Source organism: Mustelus asterias, chromosome 17 (genome assembly GCF_964213995.1).
Source record: "Mustelus asterias chromosome 17, sMusAst1.hap1.1, whole genome shotgun sequence".
Classification (NCBI taxonomy): Eukaryota; Metazoa; Chordata; class Chondrichthyes; order Carcharhiniformes; family Triakidae; genus Mustelus; species Mustelus asterias.
The window spans coordinates 74105062-74129324 of NC_135817.1; the positions used below are offsets into that span (position 1 = coordinate 74105062).

General features: G+C 42.5%; 1 protein-coding gene across 1 annotated transcript in view; it reads left to right on the top strand.

Annotated features, from left to right (window-relative positions):
- Positions 1-23061, top strand: part of polq (polymerase (DNA directed), theta) — an 84201-nt gene extending 61140 nt beyond the window's left edge. The window contains exons 26-32 of the mRNA XM_078231902.1: positions 316-434; positions 2669-2853; positions 8516-8627; positions 11691-11815; positions 13737-13896; positions 20250-20365; positions 21487-23061. Coding sequence (XP_078088028.1) covers positions 316-434; positions 2669-2853; positions 8516-8627; positions 11691-11815; positions 13737-13896; positions 20250-20365; positions 21487-21600 — 931 coding nt within the window. The 3' untranslated portion in view covers positions 21601-23061. The remainder of the gene's footprint in view (positions 1-315; positions 435-2668; positions 2854-8515; positions 8628-11690; positions 11816-13736; positions 13897-20249; positions 20366-21486) is intronic.
- Positions 23062-24263: the final 1202 nt, after the last annotated feature.

Here is a 24263-nt window from a genome sequence, read left to right on the forward strand (position 1 = left end):
TTATCTGGATTTGAAAGGCTAGTGCGTTTAGTATTGCTGTGTAGTAGTGCATTCTAAGGCATTTAAAATATATATTTAAAAATGAGTTATAGAGCTCAGTATCTGTGTGGAAACTAATAACCAGCTTTTCACAGGTGCATCATTTATTTTACAGTCGGCCGAATCTTAGTAATTACTTAGTACTTGGTATAGTTTTCTGCGGTTCCTGTCACTGGTTTTATGACTTATTGTAAAATTGTACTGTATGTAGCAGCGATGTATAGAAGTTAACAAAGATAATGCTTTTAAATTTTGCTTCATATCTTTATGTTTTAGGAAAAGGAGAGGCTGTGGTATGATGTCAACTTCCCGGCAGGTTACCATGAGTGATGGAAAGATGGATAAAAGGCTGTCATTTGCAGTCAGTCTCAGACATGCTTTTGTACCATTTTCAGGTAATTTGTCATGTTTAAAACAATATCAGATTGTAACGGCGTGAGTATCTCAAAGTCCTTAACAAAAGGAGAAAAGTTTAAAACAGACTTTATTTCAGGTGTGCCAGCACAAGCGCTCCATGAAATGGGATTAGATGGTTTGTAATGGAGTTCTGCGAACTCCAGTTCCTGAAAGAACAGCTCTCGCAATGTTAGCTCGGCAAGCTTGTTTAACTTGTAAATTTGTAGAGACGTGTTTTCTCCACTTGTTACGGCCCCAGTTGGTGTTACTCGTGACCAGGAAGGTCACAGAATGGAACCCTGGCTCAAAACTTTTACTTCCTTTTTTAAAATGTGGAGGAAGAGAGTCATAGGGCTGTCACTTAGCTTTTAACAACCACAAAATAAATATTAAACATGAAAATATTTACTATAATACCATACTTCTTCACTCCCTCTTATCTTCACAGATATGTATGAATTTTAAGGATAACACATGTTATAACATATATCTTGTGCTACAATGTTCTCAGTAAACACACAGTCCCTTCCACCCAATGGGCTAACTGTGGGCAGGCAGGACTCTACTCTGAAACCCAATGGCAGATGCCACTCCATTGAACTTCTGTGGATTTCTCCTCAAATTCCCCCCAGATCATTGTCACACGAGTGTTTCCAAACTCCACTGTCAAAAGACTCGCTTTAAATTCTTCTTCCAGACAGTGCTTTCCCTCAGCTGCCTTGCTTCCAGGTTTTACAACTGTTCTTTCAGTATTCCTTTGTCTTGCATTTCCACGTGCACCACCCACACAATCTCTCAGATCCAGCCACCAATGGCTTCGCAGGCTGTAGTAAAACATCACAAACCTTAGGACACTGCAGATATCTCTGGCTTCTCGCTAGCCGACTTTCCCAGCTCTCACTCCTTTTAGCTGTCTTTAAATTCCAATTCCAGTTTCTTCAAACTTTGACTTCAAACTTCCTGGAATGTATCTTTCATTCCCTGGCTTCTAGAACTAGCTGTTCTTTAATTTTCTTTGGCACTTTCTTCCTTGCCCATGGTTTCACTTCTGCCTCAGGCATGGCTGAGAGAGATGTTCTTTCTCTAGCTGCTAAGCTCCTTCTGTCTTTTGAGTTCAGCTAAACACTCAACAATGTTTTCTTTCTCGAAGGTGGTCCCTGGTTGCTAAATAACAGCTCATTCTTTCTCCAAGCTTTTATTTACTTCACGTGCTGTAAACTCTGTCAGCACAGTGCAGCCACAGTTTGCACTGAAGCCCTCATACATGTAAACACCTTTGTTTAACATGAATTTAACTAGAAGTTTACCCTTTCCTTACACAAAAATGCTGGCTGTGGGTGTTTCACAGCCTTTTGACTACTTTAGTGTACATCACTCTTCGTAACTGACCAGGCGACACTCAGAGTTCAAGATCTTTATTTGAGCTATAGCAAGGAGGTCTGCTGACCAGTAGGGGCTCACAGACCTCCTGAACAAGGAAATGTAATGTCAGTTATACCCTTTGGTTCATCTACAAACAATTAATATCTACCAATCAAAGTGTACATTTGTTTAAAAAAAATCTTTGTGCGTTAACAACTAATAATTGGGATTACATAATGTATAACATGAATATAGTTGTCCAATTACAATTTGAGCACGCCTACTTAATTATAATATCACTAAGCACATATTTCTTTCTATTTATCTACTTACCTTTAGATATAAGAATGATAAAAATACGTTAGACCAGTGATTACATGAGCCGTAACTGTACAGTGTACAGTTGGATTCTTGTCTGCACATTGTGTGAAGAAAGCCTCCCTTGTAATTAATCCAACCAGGGTCCTTGACTGTTAACTGTAGGCAAATGGTTTCTCATCAAGAGTTTCTCTGGAGAATTTTAGCAGCTAGCAGCTTGTGTGATTTTTAAACCTAATCCTCTCAATGCTAAATTAAACTTACTTAAATCTATATCTTATTTCTAACATTCAGCAATACAAATATACACTTAAAACTGCCCCTGCTTTCGGACACAGTGGATTGTTTCTATGTACCAGTTTAGTTAATCTTTAAAACATAAAGGCATAAGTTACTTTTCTCAATCCATGCTGACTGGCTCCTCTGCCTCTTCACTCTTCAGGTCAGAGGAATGATTTTGCAAATTTTCCATTTCTCTATTTCTCAAATGCGGTTCCGGATTAATCTCAGGTTTAGCGACCTAACCATGTCTGATTTAATTTTTCCTTTAAAGATGGCCTCATTCTGGCAGCAGATTACTCTCAACTGGAGCTCCGAATTCTGGCTCATCTCTCCAACGATAGGAGCCTTATTAAAGTCCTAAACAGTGGGGAAGATGTGTTCAAGAGCATTGCTGCAGAGTGGAAAATGGTGGAGCCAGCGTCAGTGACTGAAAAACTCAGACAACAGGCTAAGCAGGTCAGCTAAAGCTTCAAGTAACAAGGAACAAAGAAAATTACAGCACAGGAACAGGCCTTTCGGCCCTCCAAGCCTGCACTGACCATGCTGCCCGACTGAACTAAAACCCCCTACCCTTCCATGGACCATATCTCTCTATTCCCATCCTATTCATGTGTTTGTTCAGACATCCCTTAAAACTCACTATTGTATCTGCTTCCACTACCTCCCCCAACAGCGAGTTCCAGGCACCCACAACTCTCTGTGTAAAAAAACTTGCCTCATACATTTCCTTTAAACCTTGCTCCTCGCACCTTAAATCTATGCCCCCTAGTAATTGACTCTTCCACCCTGGGAAAAAGCTTCTGTCTATCCACTCTGTCCATGCCCCTCATAATCTTGTAGACTCCTATCAGGTCGCCCCTCAACCTCCGTTGCTCCAGTGAGAACACACCAAGTTTCTCCAACCTCTCCTCATAGCTAATGCCCTCCACACCAGGCAACATCCTGGTAAATCTTTTCTGTATCCTCTCCAAAGCCTCCACATCTTTCTGGTAGTGTGGCGACCAGAATTGAACACTATATTCCAAGTGCATGGACCCGAGTGCATTATTTAGCAATGTTACATAGACAACTTCCAAGAAGTTATCTGGTAAACCATTGGCTTTTGTTAAGTGTAAAATAAAATGTGTTTGAGTAATGCTATGTCCCTGTGTACACTGGTCCCGTGTATAGAACAGGCAAGACTATGAGGAGAGATTGGGTAAACTGGGGTTGTTCTCCCTGGAAAGGTGGAGAATGAGGGGAGATCTAATAGAGGTGTACAAGATTATGAAGGGGATAGATAGGGTGAACGGTGGGAAGCTTTTTCCCAGATCAGAAGTGACAATCACGAGGGTCACGGGCTCAAGGTGAGAGGGGCGAAGTATAACTCAGATATTAGAGGGATGTCCCTCATGGTAGGCTAGTGAAAAAGGTTGGATCCCATGGGATAAAGGGGGAGGTGGCTAGATGGGTGGAGAACTGGCTTGGTCATAGAAGACAGAGGGTGGTAGTGGAAGGGTCTTTTTCCGGCTGGAGGCCTGTGACTAGTGGTGTACCGCAGGGCTCTGTATTGGGACCTCTGCTGTTTGTGATTTATATAAATGATCTGGAAGAAGGAGTAACTGGGGTGATCAGTAAGTTTGCGGACGACACAAAACTGGCAGGACTTGCAGATAGTGAGGAACATTGTCAGAGGCTACAGAAGGATATAGATAGGCTGGAAATTTGGGCAAGGAAATGGCAGATGGAGTTCAATCCTGATAAATGCGAAGTGATGCATTTTGGTGGGAATAATGTAAGGAGGAGCTACACGATAAATGGAAGAACCATAAAGGGTGTAGAGACGCAGAGGGACCTGGGTGTGCAAGTCCACAGATCTTTGAAGGTGACGTCACAGGTGGAGAAGGTGGTGAAGAAGGCATATGGCATGCTTGCCTTTATAGGACGGGGCATAGAGTATAAGAGTTGGGGTCTGATGTTGCAGATGTATAGAACGTTGGTTCGGCCGCATTTGGAATACTGCGTCCAGTTCTGGTCGCCACACTACCAGAAGGACGTGGAGGCTTTGGAGAGAGTACAGAGGAGGTTTACCAGGATGTTGCCTGGTATGGAGGGGCTTGGTTATGAGGAGAGATTGGGGAAACTGGGGTTGTTCTCCTTGGAAAGACGGAGGATGAGGGGAGACTTAATAGAGGTGTATAAAATTATGAAAGGCATAGATAGGGTGAACGGTGGGAAGCTTTTCCCCGGGTCGGTGGTGACGTTCACGAGGGGTCATAGGTTCAAGGTGAAGGGGGGGGAGGTTTAACACAGATATCAGAAGGACATATTTCACACAGAGGGTCGTGGGGGCCTGGAATGTGTTGCCGGGCAAGGTGGTGGAGGCGGACACACTGGGAACGTTTAAGACTTATCTAGACAGCTATATGAACGGAGTGGGAATGGAGGGATACAAAAGAGTGGTCTAGTTTGGACCAGGGAGCGGCGCGGGCTAATTGTTCCTTGTTTCTCGTGGAAGTGGAAATGACTAGGGTTGGGAAGCATTTTCCGATCAGGGCCATTGTGATCTCCTGGACTCGTTTCGATCGCCTCAGGGGGTCGGAGAGGAATTTCCCAGATTTTTTTTTTCCCCATATTGGCCCTGGAGTTTTTCACTCTGGGTTTTCGCCTCTCTCTGGAGATCACATGGTCTGGAATGGGGGGGTGGGGGTGAGTTAATAGGTTGTAATGAACAAAGCATCGTAGCTGTGGGGGACAGCTCGGTGGATAGGATATTGGTATGTAGATAGGCTGGAAAATTGGGCGGGGATCCTGGATTCAGGATTCAATCCTGGACCGGGGAGCGGCGCGGGCTTGGAGGGCCGAAGGGCCTGTTCCTGTGCTGTATTGTTCTTTGTTCTTTGTTCTTTGTACACAGAGGGTGGTGGGGGCCTGGAATGCGCTGCCAAGTAGGGTGGTGGAGGCAGACACACTGACATCATTTAAGACTTACCTGGATAGTCACATGAGCAGCCTGGGAATGGAGGGATACAAACGATTGGTCTAGTGGACCAAGGAGCGGCACAGGCTTGGAGGGCCGAAGGGCCTGTTTCCTGTGCTGTACTGTTCTTTGTTCTAAGACAAGCTTCTTAAAAATTTGCTTTATTTGGGATTACTCCATTTGCTGCTTCTGTCTTTAGAATCACGCCGAGATAATCTTGTTGCTTAAAACCAGTGGAGTGTAACTTAGTAATAAACTTTTAACTCTTCAAAATGAAATGTACTGTGCTATCGAACATCAAGGGAAGAATTTCTTTGTATTATAGCTGACAGCTTTTTGCACAAATTGCAAGCCTCTGACACATTCCTTACATTTAAAAGTCAGCTGATTTAATGTTTAATGAAACGACAAGCCAAGAAATCAATACGATTTCATAGTTGTTAAAATGATAGTAAACAGCATTTGTTCTGGCACACATAACAAACCCACGGTCGTTTTTAAGTTGCATGAGCAGAATTCACTCACACCTCCAGCAAATGTGTTCCTAGCGTATTTTGGTGAGCAACATACATTTCCCTTATCAGTGGTGTGTCTGGAATGCACCTCTGCTAGAATACTGGGAGTCTGATAACAGTACACAAAATCTCTGTTACATTAGACATTCAGGGTGAGTGACTCTGATAACAAGCAGCTGGTGCTTGTTATGTACAGTAACAGTGAAAAGATTGTTAGAGAAGCAGGGAGACAATCAGGGAGACGTATTGGCGCAGATTGAAGGTTGAGGTATTAAATAAGCATTTTGCCTTGGCACTTAATAAATCCGTGCTGGCTGTCATTTGTTACTTCGTGCTCATCACGTGACTGTTAATTTTCTCCAAGGCTATAATTTCCAGAAGCTTCCATCATGAACATTAAGCTGGCTGGTCTGGAGTTGCTGTGCATATCCTTCTCTCCCTTTTTGAACACGGATATAACATCTGCAATCCCCCAGTTCACTGGCAGTATTGTGTCAAAGGAGGATTGGAAGATTCTAACCAGCACCTCAGTAATTTTAACCATTACATTGCCTCAGCAAAGTAGGATGCACTCTATATCAGTACCGGGTGATTTATCCACTTTGGATACTGCCAGTTTTTCGAGTACCTCCGCTTTATCGAAGCGTTGCCATGGAGAATGCACCAAGAAACAGTCAACTGTCAAGGTTTTGTTTAAGTTCAAACCAGACAGGTCGGCTAGTCAAAGCATTGCCCTCGAGAATGAATCAGGAAATGGCTCACCCCAAACTTTTGTTGAGTCAAAAAGTGTGCAATGCGTGGACCTGTTCCTTCTGTCTGCAAAAGACAGGTCCCTGTGTGTGAATATATGTAGCTTTACACTGTGAACCCTGACTGATAATCTTAAATTGGTTTTCAGTGTAATTTCTTGCACAATCGTGATTGTTTATCAATTGCTGTCCAATCGAGGATCACGCCTGATGTTGGATGTTATGGCCTGAATTTTTTGGATAGCGGGGGCCAGTCTCCCATCATCCAAAGAGTGGATGGCGAACATATCTCCCCTAACTCTGACTGCCCTGCTGCCAATTTACACTCCAATGAGCTTTGACTGGCTGCAGGTGGGATTTCCACCCCTCACTTGGGAGGAAGACCCACATTAGAGGGTGTCGCCCTATCTGATTGGCTGGCAGCTCTCGAGTCTCTGTAGCAACAGCGCTGCATTGGACAGAATAGGATGTAGGGGCCCCTTACCCTCATTCCACCTGATGGGGGGGTAGTATAGAATTCTTAACACGAGGCCCTTCATTTTAGTTTTACTATAATAAGTAGACGAGGTTAAGGTAATTATAAAGTGCCTTATATATAGTGAGAATTCACAATGTGCCTGGAACAAAATATACGAAGGTATTATAAACTGTATAACCACAAATTAACCAAGTATTAAAAGCTTAAATTGTATTTTCAATATATATGTATTGTGCGCCTTGGCCAACTTCGTTCTGAATGCAGCATGATGGGAAACACGGTGGTAGACAGACCAAATTCTTTTAACGCAATGGAGCATAGAAAGGCAGCTTCTCTTATCTGTTTTTGGGTACGCGAAAGCAAGTTTAATCATAGGCTTGGAATCTATGGGAGCGAATTCGTCCATGGATAACGAGGCAAGTGCAGTCTCTCAAGCTGATAAGAGGCCAGATTCGGACAGCGAACGACTTCTTTCACCAATTAAAATTCGCAGATGTTAGCTATGGCCTTGGACACTGGGAATGACGTGGGTTAGATTTCCTAGGTAACGGGGAAGGAACCTACAGGGGCAATGAGCTAATGACCTCCTATTCCTGTTGACAGGTGGAACATTATTGGCTAAGGTAATGTGTAATGTAATTGGCCCCTCCAATTTGAGAGACAGGCTGGACAGGGTATTGGAGTGTTCAGGACATTATATCAAATTCTACTTCTGTAATGTTAAGGCAGAGAGGGCAGTCAGCTTCGCATGACTACATTCCTGACGCATGCATTAGCAAATAAATTCCTTTTCATTCTTTAACTACATGCTGACTTCGTCGTCTATGTATTGATTGAGTGAGATCACTCAGTACAAGATACTCCAGTGGGACACTTCAGAAAATTCCTCTTACACCACCTGAGATCTAACTTCGATTCTTTACTGCCTTCCCACACAGAGGATCAAGGCTGGGTGGCGAAGGGCCCTTAAGTCATCATTAATTGGCGATTTAAGGATCTCAATTGGGGCAAGGGTGGGCTTCCCATCTGAGGCCTTGCCCACCCCAGCGTAAAATTGCTGTGTGGCCGGGCAAGTGGGAACCCAGAGGGAATCCCGCCCCTGCAATTTCATGCTCCCCCACCATCCCCCGGCCAAAACTTCCACCAGTGGAGAGTGTAAAATTCAGACCTATGTTTTGCAAGCGCAGTCTGTGCAGTAATTCCTCAATTCTTCATTTCTTTAAAACAAATTACTCGGATGGAGAATCAATATTTATGATTGAATAAATTGTTCAAGGAAGTATATCCATCTGGTGAATTGTGATCATAAAGCACCCAATGGGCTTGTTTGTGTCAGACTTCATCGCTGTTGTATGAGCTTCTACGGTGATGTACCGTTGCCTCCTGAATTTCTAATGTGCAGCTTTCCTTTCTGTAGATCTGTTACGGTATTATTTATGGGATTGGAGCCAAGTCTCTTGGTGAGCAAATGGGCTTGGATGAGAATGATGCCGGTTGTTACCTAGAAACATTCAAATCTCGATATAAAGGTAAGCAAGACTTCTCCGATTGGATTTGAAGAAAGCAGAGTGATTTTTAAATTAGTTTATTTTTGCATGTGAGCAAAAGGGAGGGCAAAACGGGAAAGGGCAAGGTTACTCCAGGAGAAATAGAAGATCTTGGCCCGGATCTTCAGGAGAGTGGCTGTCGTCATCAGATTGCCGTTTCGTTCAAGCTATTCCCCCACTTTGACACGGCTCCGCATCCTTTACCGGGTCTTCCCAGAGTGCAGACATCTGGGAACTCCATCGTATCGCAGTAGAGTTGGAGGAAGATAGGACAATGTCCCCCATGTTATGGCATTAGCTGCTTAAGTTTAACGGTTCAGTGTGAATGTTAGTGAATAGGTGAATGGATAAATGAGTGATAGGGTGGTAGAATGGGTGAGCTAAGTGGGTAGGTTGGGGGAGGTAAATAGCATTAAAAAAGTCAGTCCCATCATCCCAGGAATCAGGCTGGCAAACCTTTCCTGCACTCCCCCCAGAGCAAGAGCATCCTTCCTCAGATAAGGAGACCAAAACCGCACCTGATATTTTGGGTGTGGTCTCACAAGGCCCTGTATAATTGCAGCAAGGTATCCCTGCTCTTGTACTCTAATCATCTTGCTATGAAAACCAACATACCTCTTGCCTTCTTCACTGCCTGCTGCACCTGCATGGTTACTTTCAGTGACTGGTGTACAATGACACCTTGGTATTGTTGCACATTCCCCACTCTCAATCTATAGCCATTCAGATAATCTGTTGTCTTGTTTTTCCTACCAAAGTGGATAACCTCACATTTATCCACATTATGCTGCATCTGCCATGCATTTGCCCACTCACTCAACTTGTCCAAATCACACTGAAGCATCTCCGCATCCTCCTCACGGCTCACCCTCTCACCCAGCTTTGTGTCATCTGCAAATTTGGAGATATTAAATTTAGTTCCCTCATCTAAATCATTAATATACATTGTGACTAGCTGGGGTCCTAGCACTGATCCCTTTGGTACACCATTAGTCACTGCCCACCACTTGGAAAAATACCAATTTCTTCCTACTCCTCGTTTCTTGTCTGCCAACCAGTTTTCTGTGCATCTCAAAACATTACCCTAATCCCATGGGCTTTAATTTTATAGGCTAATCTATTATGTGGGACCTTGTCAAAAGCCTTCTGAAGTCCAAATAAACCACATCCACTGGCTTCCCCTCATCAACTCTATTAGTTACGTTCTCAAAGAATTCCAATAGATTTGTCGAGCATGATTTTCCTTTTGTAAGTTCATGCTGACTCTGTCCAATCTTGCCATTGTTTTCCAAGTGCTTTCCTATTAAATGTTTTGCAATGGACTCTTTACATTTTCCTCATTAGTGTCGACGGGTCTATAATTCCCTGTTTTCTCTCTCTCTCCCTATTTAAATCATGGGGTTACATTAGTCACCCTCCAATCTGTAGAAACTGTTAGAGTCTATACAATCTTGGAAGACGACCACAATGCATCCGTTATTTCTAAGGCCATTTCCTCAGGTACTCTGGGATGTAGATTATCAGGCCCTGGGGATTTATCAGCCTACGATCCCATCAATTTCCCCAACACAATTTTCCTGCTATTTCCTTCACTTCCTCCCTTTCACTAAACCCTGTGTTCCCCAACATTTATGGAACATTATTTGTGTCCTCCTTTGTGAAGAAAGAACCAAAGAATATGTTTAGTTGGTCAGCCATTTCTTTGTTCCCCATTATGAATTCCCCTGTTTCTGACTGTAAGGGACCTACATTTGTCTTCACCAATCTTTTTCTCTTATCATACCTATAGAAGCTGTTACAGTCAGTTTTTATGTTTCTTACAAGCTTACTTTCATACTCTATTTTCCCCTTCTTAATCAATCTCTTAGTCTTCCTTTGCTAAATTCTAAACTGCTCCCTATCCTCAAGTCTGCTGTTTTCTCTCTGGCCAACTTGTATGCCTCATCCTCGGATTTAATACTATCTCTAATTTCCCTTGTAAGCCATGGTTTGGCCTCCTTTCCGGTAGATAGTGTGGGTGAAATGGTAGGTGAGTGGTGGCACATGGGTCAGGGGAGATAGTTGGTTTGGGAGGGCTAGTCGAAAGTGTTGGTGGTATAGCATCATGTGAATGTCAAACATTCCTGAAAAACAATGGGATCAAGAGGATTCCCATCTCGCCCTTCCACTCATCCTCAAATAGTGAAGTGGAGCGTTTCATTCCGACATTCAAACTGGCCATATTAATGGGGAGGATGCAAATAGATTGGAAACTTCTGAAGAACGTCTTGATGATGTATCGTAACACTCCACATTTAACAGCTGGCATATCTCCTGCTAAGCTTGCGCTTGGAGGACCATTGTTTATCAGGATGGATTTGCTGTTTCTGGATTTGAAAGGAAAATTTGGCTCAGAGCAACTTGATCAGGAAAGGTAATGTGACACAAGTAAACTAGTTCATGAGTTTAATCTGGATCAGTCTGATTTGGTCAGTGTGAAACACCAAAGGGTCGAGGACCACTGACCTGTGATGTCAAAGCTTCCTGCGGAATCTGGAAGAGGTACACTGATCAGATTTGACAAATCAAATCCAGGGATCTTCAGCCACAGTGAAACATCTGCTGCAGTTGGTGAAACCCGACTTGATATAACTGACTAATCTGTAGCTCTTGTAAAACCGATGAACCTGAACAGAAGGAAGTGGAATAGCGGAACCTTCCATTTCCAAGCAAACACACTGAGATATCTAAGCCAACACTCCTCCCTAGACCAAAGCAAATTTGCAAACCATCTGGCTGATTGGTTCCTAGCTAAAGGCAGGCGATGTGACATTAATGTCTGAAGTTTATGCTTTTGTAAAAGAACATTTTGGTTCAAAAGAAGTGCTATATAAAAACTTGCCAGCAGGTGTGCTAAAAACAAAGTCCTGCATGGAGGGAAAAGAATAAAAAGGATTTCCAGTTTCTCATGGGAAGCTCAGTTCGGAAACAGTTGTGTGTGTGTGTATTATTAATTGTTTAGAAGCGACAAAATGCTTTAATTTTTAAATTTATCATTTTCCACAGGGATTCAGACATTTCTCCGGGAAACAGTAAAGAATTGTCAGAAAAATGGATTTGTTCAAACAATTTTAGGCCGGAAACGATATCTTCCAGCAATAAAGGATCCCAATCCTCACATTAAAGCTCATGTATGTGTTACAGTTCACCGAGTGATTCAAATCCTAGATGATAATCTTGCTCCAGTTATTGTTTGAAGTTTTAGAGTATATTGTAGTGTGTATTTAGCAAGTTGTGTGTTTTAATGTGCCATGTGAAATGTTTCCTGTTCTGTTTTGCTGGGGCTATAAAGTGAATTTTTATGGTAACTTGTGTTAAAATTGACTTCATATTGGAATGAAAACAGCACAGAAAATATTCTAGGAACACCTAAAATGCTTTAACTGCAGGTAAACAAAAGATGTGTGACTCAAATTATGATTGTAACCATTAAAAAATAATCTAGGCATAACAGGGAAATTTAGTTCTAAAGAATACTTTTCATTTGGTCTGATTTTTGCAAGTGTGTAGATTTCCTCTTCTGATATGAATGATATGATTGTATCTTCTGTGCCAAGTTATTCAATGGTATTCCACACCTTGGCCACCGGTTAGCTTCATGGTTAGGCCAATTGAGGTGGGAGTCAAATGTTACACTGTTTTTCTCAGTTTCTGTTCCCTTCTGGCAGCACAATGGGCAGCATTGTGGCACAGTGGTTAGCACTGCTAGCCCACAGCGCCAGGGATCCGGGTTCCGTTCTGGCCTCGGGTCACTGTCTGTGTGGAGTTTGCATGTTCTCTCCGTGTCTACCTGGGTTTCCTTCGGGTGCTCCGGTTTCCTCCCAAAGTTGTGCTGGTTAGGTGGATTGGTCATGCTAAATGATCAGCGAGGTAAATATGTGGGATTACAGGGAAAGGGTCTGGGTGGGATTGTTGTTGGTGCAGCTCGATGGGCTGAATGGCCTCCTTCTGCACTGTCGGGATTTTATAATTCTCCAAATCTCACTTTGATGAAGCTGTAGTTGTCAACTTAAAATTGGTTTCTGTTTGATGCAAGGTTTAAAAAAACTAGTCTGTAATCAGTCTTGCTTCCAGTCTGTTTGATTGGATGAGCATTTGTATATGGATAAAATTACTCTTTAGTACATTTATGCTGCAAGTTTAGTGTAAATGTTTAGAGTATAAATCTAGAATCAGGACCCAGTCTGATTTTGAAATGCAATGGAGTAAGAATTCCTGCAACCTCGCATTGATTGGGATTGCTATTGCATGGAGTGTAAATTCAATGTAAATTTGGTTTACAAGTTGCTGAGGAGTTAAGTTGGATTCTCTAAACACTTTTTAAAACTGCCTAATCTAATCAATAGGATGCAGTGTAAAACAGTTGGGATATTGAATAGATTCTCCATGGATCATGGTAAAAGTCTTTTAGAATTTCAAAGATGATGTTCGTTATAATTGCCCATGGAAGCTGCACTGTATCAGTTTAAAGACGATGCTGTTTCACTGCTATGTTCAAATGAAGTTTTGGCCACGTGAACTTAATTATCACCCTGATTTGCTCTGGGTTACTCGTCAGATAAGTATTCCTGATTTCAATAGAAGTTCATTTGCATGTGTGTGAAATCCAGAGCTATGTGTAAGTGCACAGATGACAGCCAACTGTGAAAGTACATAACTCGTTATTACATATGTTCTATAAACTCTCCTGAAATCAGCACAGTGATTTCTATCAACTGGACTTTACTTTGTAGATATTTTCTCAGTTTCAAGTATGCGACTATGCAACTTATTTAGTAATAAAACGTACACATTTGTTCAAATTTAAAACAGAACTATTTATTTTCATTGTTCGGTTGTACTTTCTAAAGCACAATAATCAGAATATTATCCTGTAGCAGGGCACCGGCTGTTTGAAGCCCAAACTAGAAAGTACCTTTTAATCATTGGGTTTTGTGCACGAGTCTTTGTAGCTCTTCAATCCTATCCCAGCTCATTGCTGCATGTGAGCTGAGAGGGTTCAACACTCCTTTATTCTCACAGATCCGCATTCTGATTATTCTATTCCAACAGGCTCAACGCCAAGCCGTGAACACCACTGTACAAGGATCAGCAGCTGATCTGGTCAAAATAGCTACTGTTAATATTCAGAAACAATTAGAGGAAACCTTTCCTTCTGTCGCCAAATCACATGGTCACTGGAAGAGCAGATTTCAGGGAGACACAAAACTGGGTGAGAACCAAGATCTGTCTTTTATTTCTCTTCTGTTCCCTTCAGATAATAGGAACTGTAAGCCACCTGAGGACTTTTCTGTGACTTCAGCCCCAATGTTCCAATTTGTTCCTGGACTGTAGGTGATGTACCAGGAAAATCCTGATGGCTTTTGTTCAGTTTTGTTTTATCATGATGTGATAATCTCAGTTCCCAGCTGATGCCACAGCAAAGCAGCTGCAAACATTCCTCATCTAGTTTAGATTTCAGTCAGATTTGGAACTGCAATTTATGACTTTTGGGATAAAAACATGTGTCATGCACACCTTTTTGTTATGTCCTGCCTGTGCCTTTTTCCTGCTGCTTCATCAGAGTCATAGGCACCTTAATTCCTCTGAACTGCAAAAGTAAAAAGTTAAGTTTATTTATTAGTCACAAGTAGGCTTACATTAACACTGCAATGAAGTTACTGTGAAAATCCCCTAGTCACCACACTCCGGCGCCTGTTTGGGTACACTGAGGGAGAACTTAGCATGGCCAATGCACCTAACCAGCATGTCTTTCGGACTGTGGGACGAAACCGGAACACCTGGAGGAAACCTACACAGGGAGAACGTGCAAACTCCACACACGCTGTGACCCAAGCTGGAAATCAAACCCAGGTCCCTGGCGCTGTGAGGCAGCAATGCCAACCACTGTGCCACGGTGTTGCCCCAAATACATGTAATATTTATTCAGAGTGAATTAATTGAGCCATGAATCTCTCTTTCTGAATGTGAAGCCCAGTTCTTATGCCAATTCTGGTGAGGTTGTTAGAATGATGCTGAGTTGTCATTTCATTACATGGCAGACACCATGTATCACATAAACTAAACGCAAGCTTCAGGAGCAGAACCTCATCTTTCAGTTAGCCTTCCTATTGAGCTCAACAATTTCAGAACATAATCTCTGTGCACATTTAGTTTCCTTTGCTTGGTTTTTTTTCCCCCCGTGAGTTAGCAGCAACCTTCTCTAGCCACACCTTTAGTTTCTTTATTTCTCTTCTCCATTCCCCTTGTCCCTGGAGGACTAACTTTTCTGTCATTCAATCTCTCCTGTTTCCCATCCTATAACAGATCTTCCTTTTGTTCTTGTCCCACCTACCTCTTACACTTGAAAGCCTCCCATGTGCCAGATGTTGATTTGTCTTCAAACATCTGCCTAATATTGTTGTAATTAGCCTTCCCCCAATTTAGCACCTTTACTTGAGGACTACACTTATCTTTATCCATCAGTACTTTAAAGCTTACTGAATTGTGGTCACTCTTCCTGAACTGCTCCCCTACTGAAACGTCGACCACCTTGCCAGGCTCATTCCCCAATACCAGGTCCAGTATAGCCCCTTGCATGGATGGGTTTTCAAGAAGCCCTCCTGGATGCTCCTTACAAACTCTGCTCCATCCTAGCACTAAGTGAGTCCCAGTCAATATAGGGGAAGTTAAAATCACCCTGTTACTTATACACCTTGCCAAAATCCCTTGCATTGAGCCCTACTAGAACTGGTCAACTGGCCAAGAATAGAGATGTCAGTGTGAGAGCAAGGTGGAGAATTAAACTGACAAACCACTGAAAGCTTGGTCATGCTTGCAGACTGAATGGAGGTGTTCTGCAAAGCAGTCACTCAATCTGCGTTTGGGCTCCCTCTGGAGAGGTGACCAGATTATTAACAGTGAATAAAGTAGAGAAGATTGAAAGAAGTACACATAGACTGCTGCTTCACCAGGAAGGATTGTTTGAGGCCTTGGGCATTGAGCCCGAGGAGGTAAAAGGGCAGGTGTTACGTCTCCTGCTTTTACATTGGAAAGGTGCCATGGGAGCGGGATAGGGTGTTGAGCGTGACTGAGAAATGGACCATTATTATGGTATTACGGAGGGGAAAGGTCCCTCTGGAATGCTGGGAGGGGAAGATGGTAGAAGATGACCTGTTGAAATTACAGAAGGTGGTGGGTGGAAGGGAGGACAAGGGGAACATTATCGTGGTTTTGGGAGGGAAGGAATTGGATGAGAGAAATGAAAGGTTTGCCTCGTGCTCTATGATTGAATTTGGAGTCTAATTTATTTTCTGGAACTGTAGGTATATTTGATGACACTTAAACTCTGAGGTTGGGGGGAGATTGTGCTGCTCGGGCTGCAGTAGAGTGTGACAGTTGGTGTCTCAGTGAGGGAGTGCTGCTCGGGCTGCAGTAGAGTGTGACAGTTGGTGTCTCAGTGAGGGAGTGCTGCTCGGGCTGCAGTGGAGAGTGACAGTTGGTGTCTCAGTGAGGGAGTGCTGCTCGGGCTGCAGTAGAGTGTGACAGTTGGTGTCTCAGTGAGGGAGTGCTGCTCGGGCTGCAGTGGAGAGTGACAGTTGGGGAAGTGTGGGGAAGTTTTTTTTTTTCTTGCTGGTAATGGCTTCAGGGATGGCAGTTCAGGCAGTATGCTGCATCTCCTGTGGGATGTATGTGGTGAGGAAATCCAGTAGTGTTTCAGGAGATTTTAGTTGTAAGAAGTGCATTAGATTGCAGCTTCTGGAGGAGCGTGTAAAGGAGCTGGAAGGGGAGGTAGAGGAACTCCGCATAATTCGGGAGGCGGAGGTGGAAGTTGATAGGAGTTATAGAGAAATAGTAACTCCTAGAAATGAGGCTTGGGTCAATGCCAGGAGGAGGGGTAAGAAGCAATCGGGAAGACAATCCCCTGGGGCGGTTCCCCTCCATAATAGGTTTTCGGTGCTGGAGGCTACAGTTGAGGAGGAATCAACTGAGCATAGAGAGCAGATCTCTGGGGGTGAGCCGAGTGAGAAAGCTCAGGTGGTTAGGGGCTGTAAAAGACTGGGCCTTGTGATTGGGGACTCCACAATTAAGGGGACAGATAGGAGGGTCGGAACTAAAGGTAGGGACTCAGGGTTGGTGTGTTGCCTACCAGGGGCTGGGGTCCGGGATGTGTCTGACAGGGTATTCAGGACTCTTAGGGGGGAGGGAGATAAACCACAAGTTATTGTACATGTGGGGACACACGACATAGGGAGGATAGGGGAAGGGGATATTAGGCAGGGATTTATGGAGTTGGGGTGGAAACTAAAGGCCAAGACTGACAGAGTGGTTATCTCTGGACTCTTGCCTGTACCACGGGATAGTTTAGAGAGGAATAGGGAGAGGGAAGGTTTGAATTCATGGCTGAGGGGATGGTGCAGGAGGGAGGGGTTCAGGTACTTAAGCAATTGGGGCTCGTACTGGGGAAGGTGTGACCTCTATGAGAAGGATGGTCTACACCTTAATCAGAAGGGGACCAATATCCTGGGGGGTAAATTTGCTAAGGCCATGCAAGGAGGTTTAAACTGATTCGGGGGGGGGGAGGGATCCTGAGTAGTGGGGCTGAAAGTGAGGGATGCATGGATGGGGACTGCAATGCACGGCATTGCAGAGGTGGGGTGGAGCAGGGTTTGAAATGTGTATACTTCAATGCCAGGAGTATTCGCAATAAAGTGGGTGAACTTGCAGCGTGGATCAGTACCTGGGACTTCGATGTTGTGGCTATTTCAGAGACATGGATAGAGCAGGGGCAGGAATGGATGCTGCAGGTCCCGGGGTTCAAATGTTTTAGTCGAAGTAGGGAAGGAGGTAGAAGAGGGGGAGGGGTAGCATTATTGGTCAGAGATTGTATCACAGTGTCAGAGAGGAGGTTTGATGAGGACTTATCTGTTGAGGTAGTATGGGCGGAGATTAGAAATAGGAGAGGAGAGGTCACCCTGTTGGGAGTCTTTTATAGACCTCCTAAAAGTTCTAGAGAGGTTGAGGAAAGGATTGCGGAGTCAATCCTGCTTAGGAGTGAAAGTAATAGGGCAATTGTTATGGGGGATTTTAACTTGACTAATATTGACTGGAATTGTTATAGCTCTAGCTCGTTAGAGGGGTCAGTTTTTGTTCAAAGAGTGCAGGAAGGTTTTTTGACTCAGTATGTAGACAGGCCAACTAGAGGTGAGGCTATATTGGATCTGGTGCTGGGAAATGAGCCAGACCAGGTGCTAGACTTGGAAGTTGGTGTGCATTTTGGTGATAGTGACCACAATTCGGTTACGTTCACCTTAGTGATGGAAAGGGATAGGCATGAACCTCGGGCCAGTGGTTTTAGCTGGGGGAAGGGTAATTATGAGGCTATTAGGAGAGAATTAGGAAACATAGGTTGGACTAGGAGATTACAGGGACTGGGAACGTCCGACATGTGGAGTTTTTTCAAGGAGCAGCTACTGCGAGTCTGTGATAGGTATGTCCCTGTCAGGCAAGGAGGAATTGGTAGGGCTAGGGAACCGTGGTGCACCAAAAAAGTTTCTTTGTTGGTTAAAAAGAAAAAGGAGGCTTATGTTCGGATGAGACGTGAGCACTCGGGTAGTGCACTAGAAAGCTTTAGATTGGCTAAGAGGGAGTTGAAGAGCGAGCTTAGAAGGGCTAAAAGAGGACATGAGAAGACTTTGGCGGATAGGGTTAAAGAGAATCCTAAGGCGTTCTATAGGTATGTCAAGAACAGAAGGTTGGTTAGGGCAAGTTTAGGGCCAGTTATAGATGGCAGAGGGAAGTTATGTGTGGAACCGGAGGAGATTGGTGAAGCATTGAACCAATATTTCTCTTCGGTGTTCACGCAAGGGGACATGAATATAGCTGAGGAGGACACTGGGTTGCAAGGGAGTAGAATAGACAGTATTACAGTTGATAAGGAGGATGTGCAGGATATTCTGGAGGGTCTGAAAATAGATAAATCCCCTGGTCCGGATGGGATTTATCCAAGGATTCTCTGGGAGGCAAGAGAAGTGATTGCAGAGCCTCTGGCTCTGATCTTCAGGTCGTCGTTGGCCTCTGGTATAGTACCAGAAGATTGGAGGTTAGCGAATGTTGTCCCATTGTTTAAGAAGGGGAACAGAGACTTCCCCGGGAATTATAGACCGGTGAGTCTCACTTCTGTTGTCGGCAAGATGTTGGAAAAAATTATAAGGGATAGGATTTATAGTTATTTGGAGAGTAATGAATTGATAGGTGATAGTCAGCATGGTTTTGTGGCAGGTAGGTCGTGCCTTACTAACCTTATGGAGTTTTTTGAGAAAGTGACCAAGGAGGTGGATGGGGGCAAGGCAGTGGACGTGGTATATATGGATTTTAGTAAGGCGTTTGATAAGGTTCACCATGGTAGGCTTCTGCAGAAAATGCAGATGTATGGGATTGGGGGTGATCTAGGAAATTGGATCAGGAATTGGCTAGCGGATAGGAAACAGAGGGTGGTGGTTGATAGTAAATATTCATCATGGAGTGCGGTTACAAGTGGTGTACCTCAGGGATCTGTTTTGGGGCCACTGCTGTTTGTAATATTTATTAATGATCTGGATGAGGGTATAGTTGGGTGGATTAGCAAATTTGCTGATGACACCAAAGTCGGTGGTGTGGTAGACAGTGAGGAAGGGTGTCGTAGTTTGCAGGAAGACTTAGACAGGTTGCAAAGTTGGGCCGAGAGGTGGCGGATGGAGTTTAATGCGGAGAAGTGTGAGGTAATTCACTTTGGTAGGAATAACAGATGTGTTGAGTATAGGGCTAACGGGAGGACTTTGAATAGTGTGGAGGAGCAGAGGGATCTAGGTGTATGTGTGCATAGATCCCTGAAAGTTGGGAATCAAGTAGATAAGGTTGTTAAGAAGGCATATGGTGTCTTGGCGTTTATTGGTAGGGGGATTGAATTTAGGAGTCGTAGCGTTATGTTGCAACTGTACACAACTCTGGTGCGGCCGCACTTGGAGTACTGTGTGCAGTTCTGGTCCCCACATTACAGGAAGGATGTGGAGGCTTTGGAGAGGGTGCAGAGGAGGTTTACCAGGATGTTGCCTGGTATGGAGGGGAGATCCTATGAGGAGAGGCTGAGGGATTTGGGATTGTTTTCGCTGGAAAGGCGGCGGCTAAGAGGGGATCTTATTGAAACATATAAGATGATTAGAGGTTTAGATAGGGTGGATAGTGATAGCCTTTTTCCTCTGATGAAGAAATCCAGCACGAGGGGGCATGGCTTTAAATTGAGGGGGGGTAGTTATAGAACCGATGTCAGGGGTAGGTTCTTTACCCAGAGGGTGGTGAGGGATTGGAATGCCCTGCCAGCATCAGTAGTAAATGCGCCTAGTTTGGGTGCGTTTAAGAGATCCGTAGATAGGTTCATGGACGAAAAGAAATTGGTTTAGGTTGGAGGGTCACAGTTTTTTTTTTTTTTAACTGGTCGGTGCAACATCGTGGGCCGAAGGGCCTGTTCTGCGCTGTAATGTTCTATGTTCTATCATCTTGGTTGAAGTTTGCAATTGGAGATTAATTAATATTTGCACCCAAATGTAGACATGATTGAAAGGAAAAAACGGCGAGAAACATACCGACCAGAGAGTGGAGGCTTTTTCATCTTGCAGTTACACGATGAGCTACTTTATGAAGTTGCAGAAAATGACATGATACAGGTGGGAATGTGAAGAATTTGTTCATTTAATTTGCATTATCTCTTTTTTTCAAAAAGTGCTCATTTCAGTCTCAAAATGAATGCAACAGCTAGCTGGCCAACATTTATTGCCCATCTCTAGTTGCCCTTCGAGGGCAGTTGACAGTCAACCACATTGCTGTGGCTCTGGAGTCACATGCAGGTCAGAACAGGTAAGGATGGCAGATTTCCTTCTCTAAAGGACATTAGTGAACCAGATGGGTTTTCCAACAATCGACAATTGTTTCATGGTCATCAGCAGATTCTATAATCTGCTTTGGAAAGTGCTGGTTGGGGGAAGAAAATAAGCTTGTATTATAAGGGGCGAGCTATTAGAGTGTTCAAAATAATCAAATAGATCGTGAAAAGTCTTTTCCACTGGTCAGTAAATTGGTTAAAAAAGGGTATAAATTTAGAATTAATAATGAAGGTTGCCAGGAATCTTTTCACACAAAGAGCTATTAGAATATTAAATGCATTGCTGTCCATCAGTCAACACCGAAGTGAAAGTTATTAGAAGATATAGAGTAAGGATATAGGATTATAGCAATTGTTCAGATGTGGATCTAATCCTGGTACATCCTGCGGGAAGAAAATGGGGGAGAGGGAACGGAGGCAGACCGGGATGGAGGGCGGGGGAGGTTGGTTGGAGGCGGGGTAGGGATGTGTGGGGGAATGGAGGAGGGCAGGGACTGGGGGAGTTAGGGAATTGGAGGTGGACAGGGATCGAGGACGATGGGGGGTGGTAGTGGAGGCAGGCAGTGGGGGGGGGGGGGGGGGGGGGTTGTGGGGGAATGGAGGTGGGCTGGGATGTAAAACCAGCGCTGGCTAATGTGCATGGGCACCGTTGAGGCCTTCCACACCTTTTGGGCACTGCAGGGACTGGAGTGTGTCACTGACTCTTTTAATCATCCTTTGATTTGATGTTTTAAGTTTCATTTGTGCTTTATTTTTGTTTTAGGCAGAATTTTTGATGCACTTGTTTTTTCTGTTTAAAGGTTGGGTAATCAGTATAGAGGATACAGTCCTCCAAATTGTCTTGTGTGCATTTATTTTATCAAATTGTGTTTCTGATCACTTTTCTCAATCTCTGGCCCTCATCAGATTGCACAGATAGTGAAAAATGAAATGGAAAATTCCATGAAGCTGCTCGTGAAACTTTGTGTCAAAGTGAAGATTGGTCCAAGTTGGGGGAACCTTCAAGACTTGGACTTGTGAAGAATTTGCCAGATTAACAAATGTTGGCAAATTTCTTGTCTATTTATTTTCTTGTGCAGAAATGAAATTATTTCTTATGGGTTCACTGAATATAATTAATATATCTTTTTAAATAAATCAAATCTGATAAACTTTCAGCTCTTTCAATATTGAATTGCTGATATTTATGTTGGAACATAATCATTAGGTTAACCTAAAGTTTTTAATCACTGGGAAAACTTTACTTACAAAAAATCTATTTATTTGTAAAAAAAAATCAAACGGAATGTGAATGTAATGTTCTTGGATGAATTTTAAGGAAACTGTTTAAAAGAGAGCTTCTAAAATAAAATAACTTTCTATGACGGAATTCTCTAATGTTGTAGCTGCTGTCTTGTAGCATTGCATTTTATTAAATTCAGTTGAATTTAATTAAAGGTAATTTTCATACAAGAGACAGACATTTTGCATCTTGTATAGATTATATAACAGCATCTCAGATATCATTCAGATACCAGTTATCTCACACAATGTCGTATAGAATGATAGTGTTGAATAACTGTGGTTCATCTCATGAATTCTTTATCTGGGAGGGAGAATCTGCTCGATAGAAAATCATGCAAATGCCACCATTGCTACTTTGTGCTTGGAGGTGTGCTTATGGTTTTCAAGCAAGCCGATTAATCAGTTTTTCTCTCTCAAGATGGATTATTCTCCCGTAGTAGTTAACTCCCACACTGACATGATTAAGAATTGGTAAAATGTGTGCCAAGGGACCAAAAATTACTTTGGGGCATTTATATCTGTAACTCAAAGGAATAGTACTCTAGAGAAAGATACTGTGTCACCTTGTGGGGTGAGGATGTTCAAAGCTGCTCTTGTGTTTAGCTACTGTTAACCATTAGATGGTAACGCAAAGCTCAGCTTATGGTAATAAAATTGTATACAGGATGAATTTATTTTGCGATGTTAACTTATTATTTATTATACAACTGAAATGTCTGTACTCAGCAAGTCTGAAAGCATTTGTGGTGAGAGAAAGAGTTACTGTTTCAGTCAATTCTGATGCAAGATCATCAACCTAAATAGTAAACTCTTCATAGATATTACCAGGCCTGATGTGTATGCCCAGCAATTTTGTATTCATTTCAGATTTCCAGTATTTTGCTATTGTAGTTGAAATGTCAATAGCTATTACTACAGCATCATTCCAATGACTCTAATCTGTTCAAAATCATATTTTTTATCTTTTTTTTCAGTGGATTGTTTTTAAGCATGGAAAATTGGTTTTGTAAACCAGGTCAAAGTGTTGTTGCTTGCAGTATAAACTGAAAGGAAAGTATTCAGAAACAGTTTACCTCTAATGACAAGTGTATTCAGTTGAAAATGGTGTCAAACTGGAGAATATATTTGAGGACATGGTTTTATCAGACAGATTTTTTTGTGCTGTATTAACCAATAAAATAGAAAATGTACTATTGGAAATTACATTGTGCTGTTTCTTAACACATTTTAAAATTAATGGTAATCAATTATTTCAGAATAGAGGATGAATTTGGATGAGGAATGTCCCTCAGCCCATTTTATCTAATTCTTTGAGAAAACTGACCCAACTATCTACCCATTATAACACTGACTTTTTAAAAATATGTCCTGCTCTTCCTAGTAACTTGTTGATCACCATGTCTATATGTACAACACAATCCTGAACACAAGCTCTTTGTAAATAGCTTATCATTCAAGTTATTGATGAGGAAGCAACTCAACATCATGCAGCACTTCTTTCTGACTACAATTCTAGCTCACATGTAACTGCATCTGCCCACCATGACTGCTCGGGTATATTATTAGGGATTGGTTTCCAAACAATTTTCTTTTGAAACATTACCAGGCCTGGTGTAATTTAATTTGTTTTGGGCTAATTAAAGCTTATCATGTGGGCTGTGTAAGTGAGGTACTACATCTATACCATTACATTCCTTAAAAGAGCTACCTTAAAAGAGCTACCATTACATTGAGACTAATAATCTTTTCAGTGGAAAGAGTGTTTATAAAGCCAGAGTTAATTGGATCAGGACAGAGGGATCTAATTCAGTTCCCATTTAGCATCCACTATATATACAAAATTATAGTTAAGTAGTAAAATATATGGAAATTTGGGAAGCAATTGATAAAATTATAATGAAAGAAGTTGGCATTTCCTTTCTTCTGCCATAAAGATTTTAATGAAGTTCCTCTGCCTACTATAGTAACATATCCTTGTTGCTTAACGGCCACAGCATTGAGTCAAATGCATTGTGTTTGACAGCAATCACATGTATGTTACACTTGGTATTGGGGTAAACACTGTTTCCTAAATGCCATTAGCAAGCCAGTTGAATTTTAAAATAATCCACACTTTTTCCTGGCTATTTTCTCCCCATTGTTTGATCAGCTGTAAATGGTGTCAAACTGGATAATATATTTGAAGATAAAGGTTGTACCAAACAGATTTGTATTTACTAGTAAAAGAGAAAAATGTATTATTGGAAATGATATTTTGCCATTTCTTAACACATTCTTAAACTAATGGTAATACATTTTTCAAATGGATAAATTTATGCTAGCACACACATTATTGAATTCTGATTCATAACCTTTTTTATTTGATCTTGGGATGTGAGCATTACTTGTAAAACCCAGCA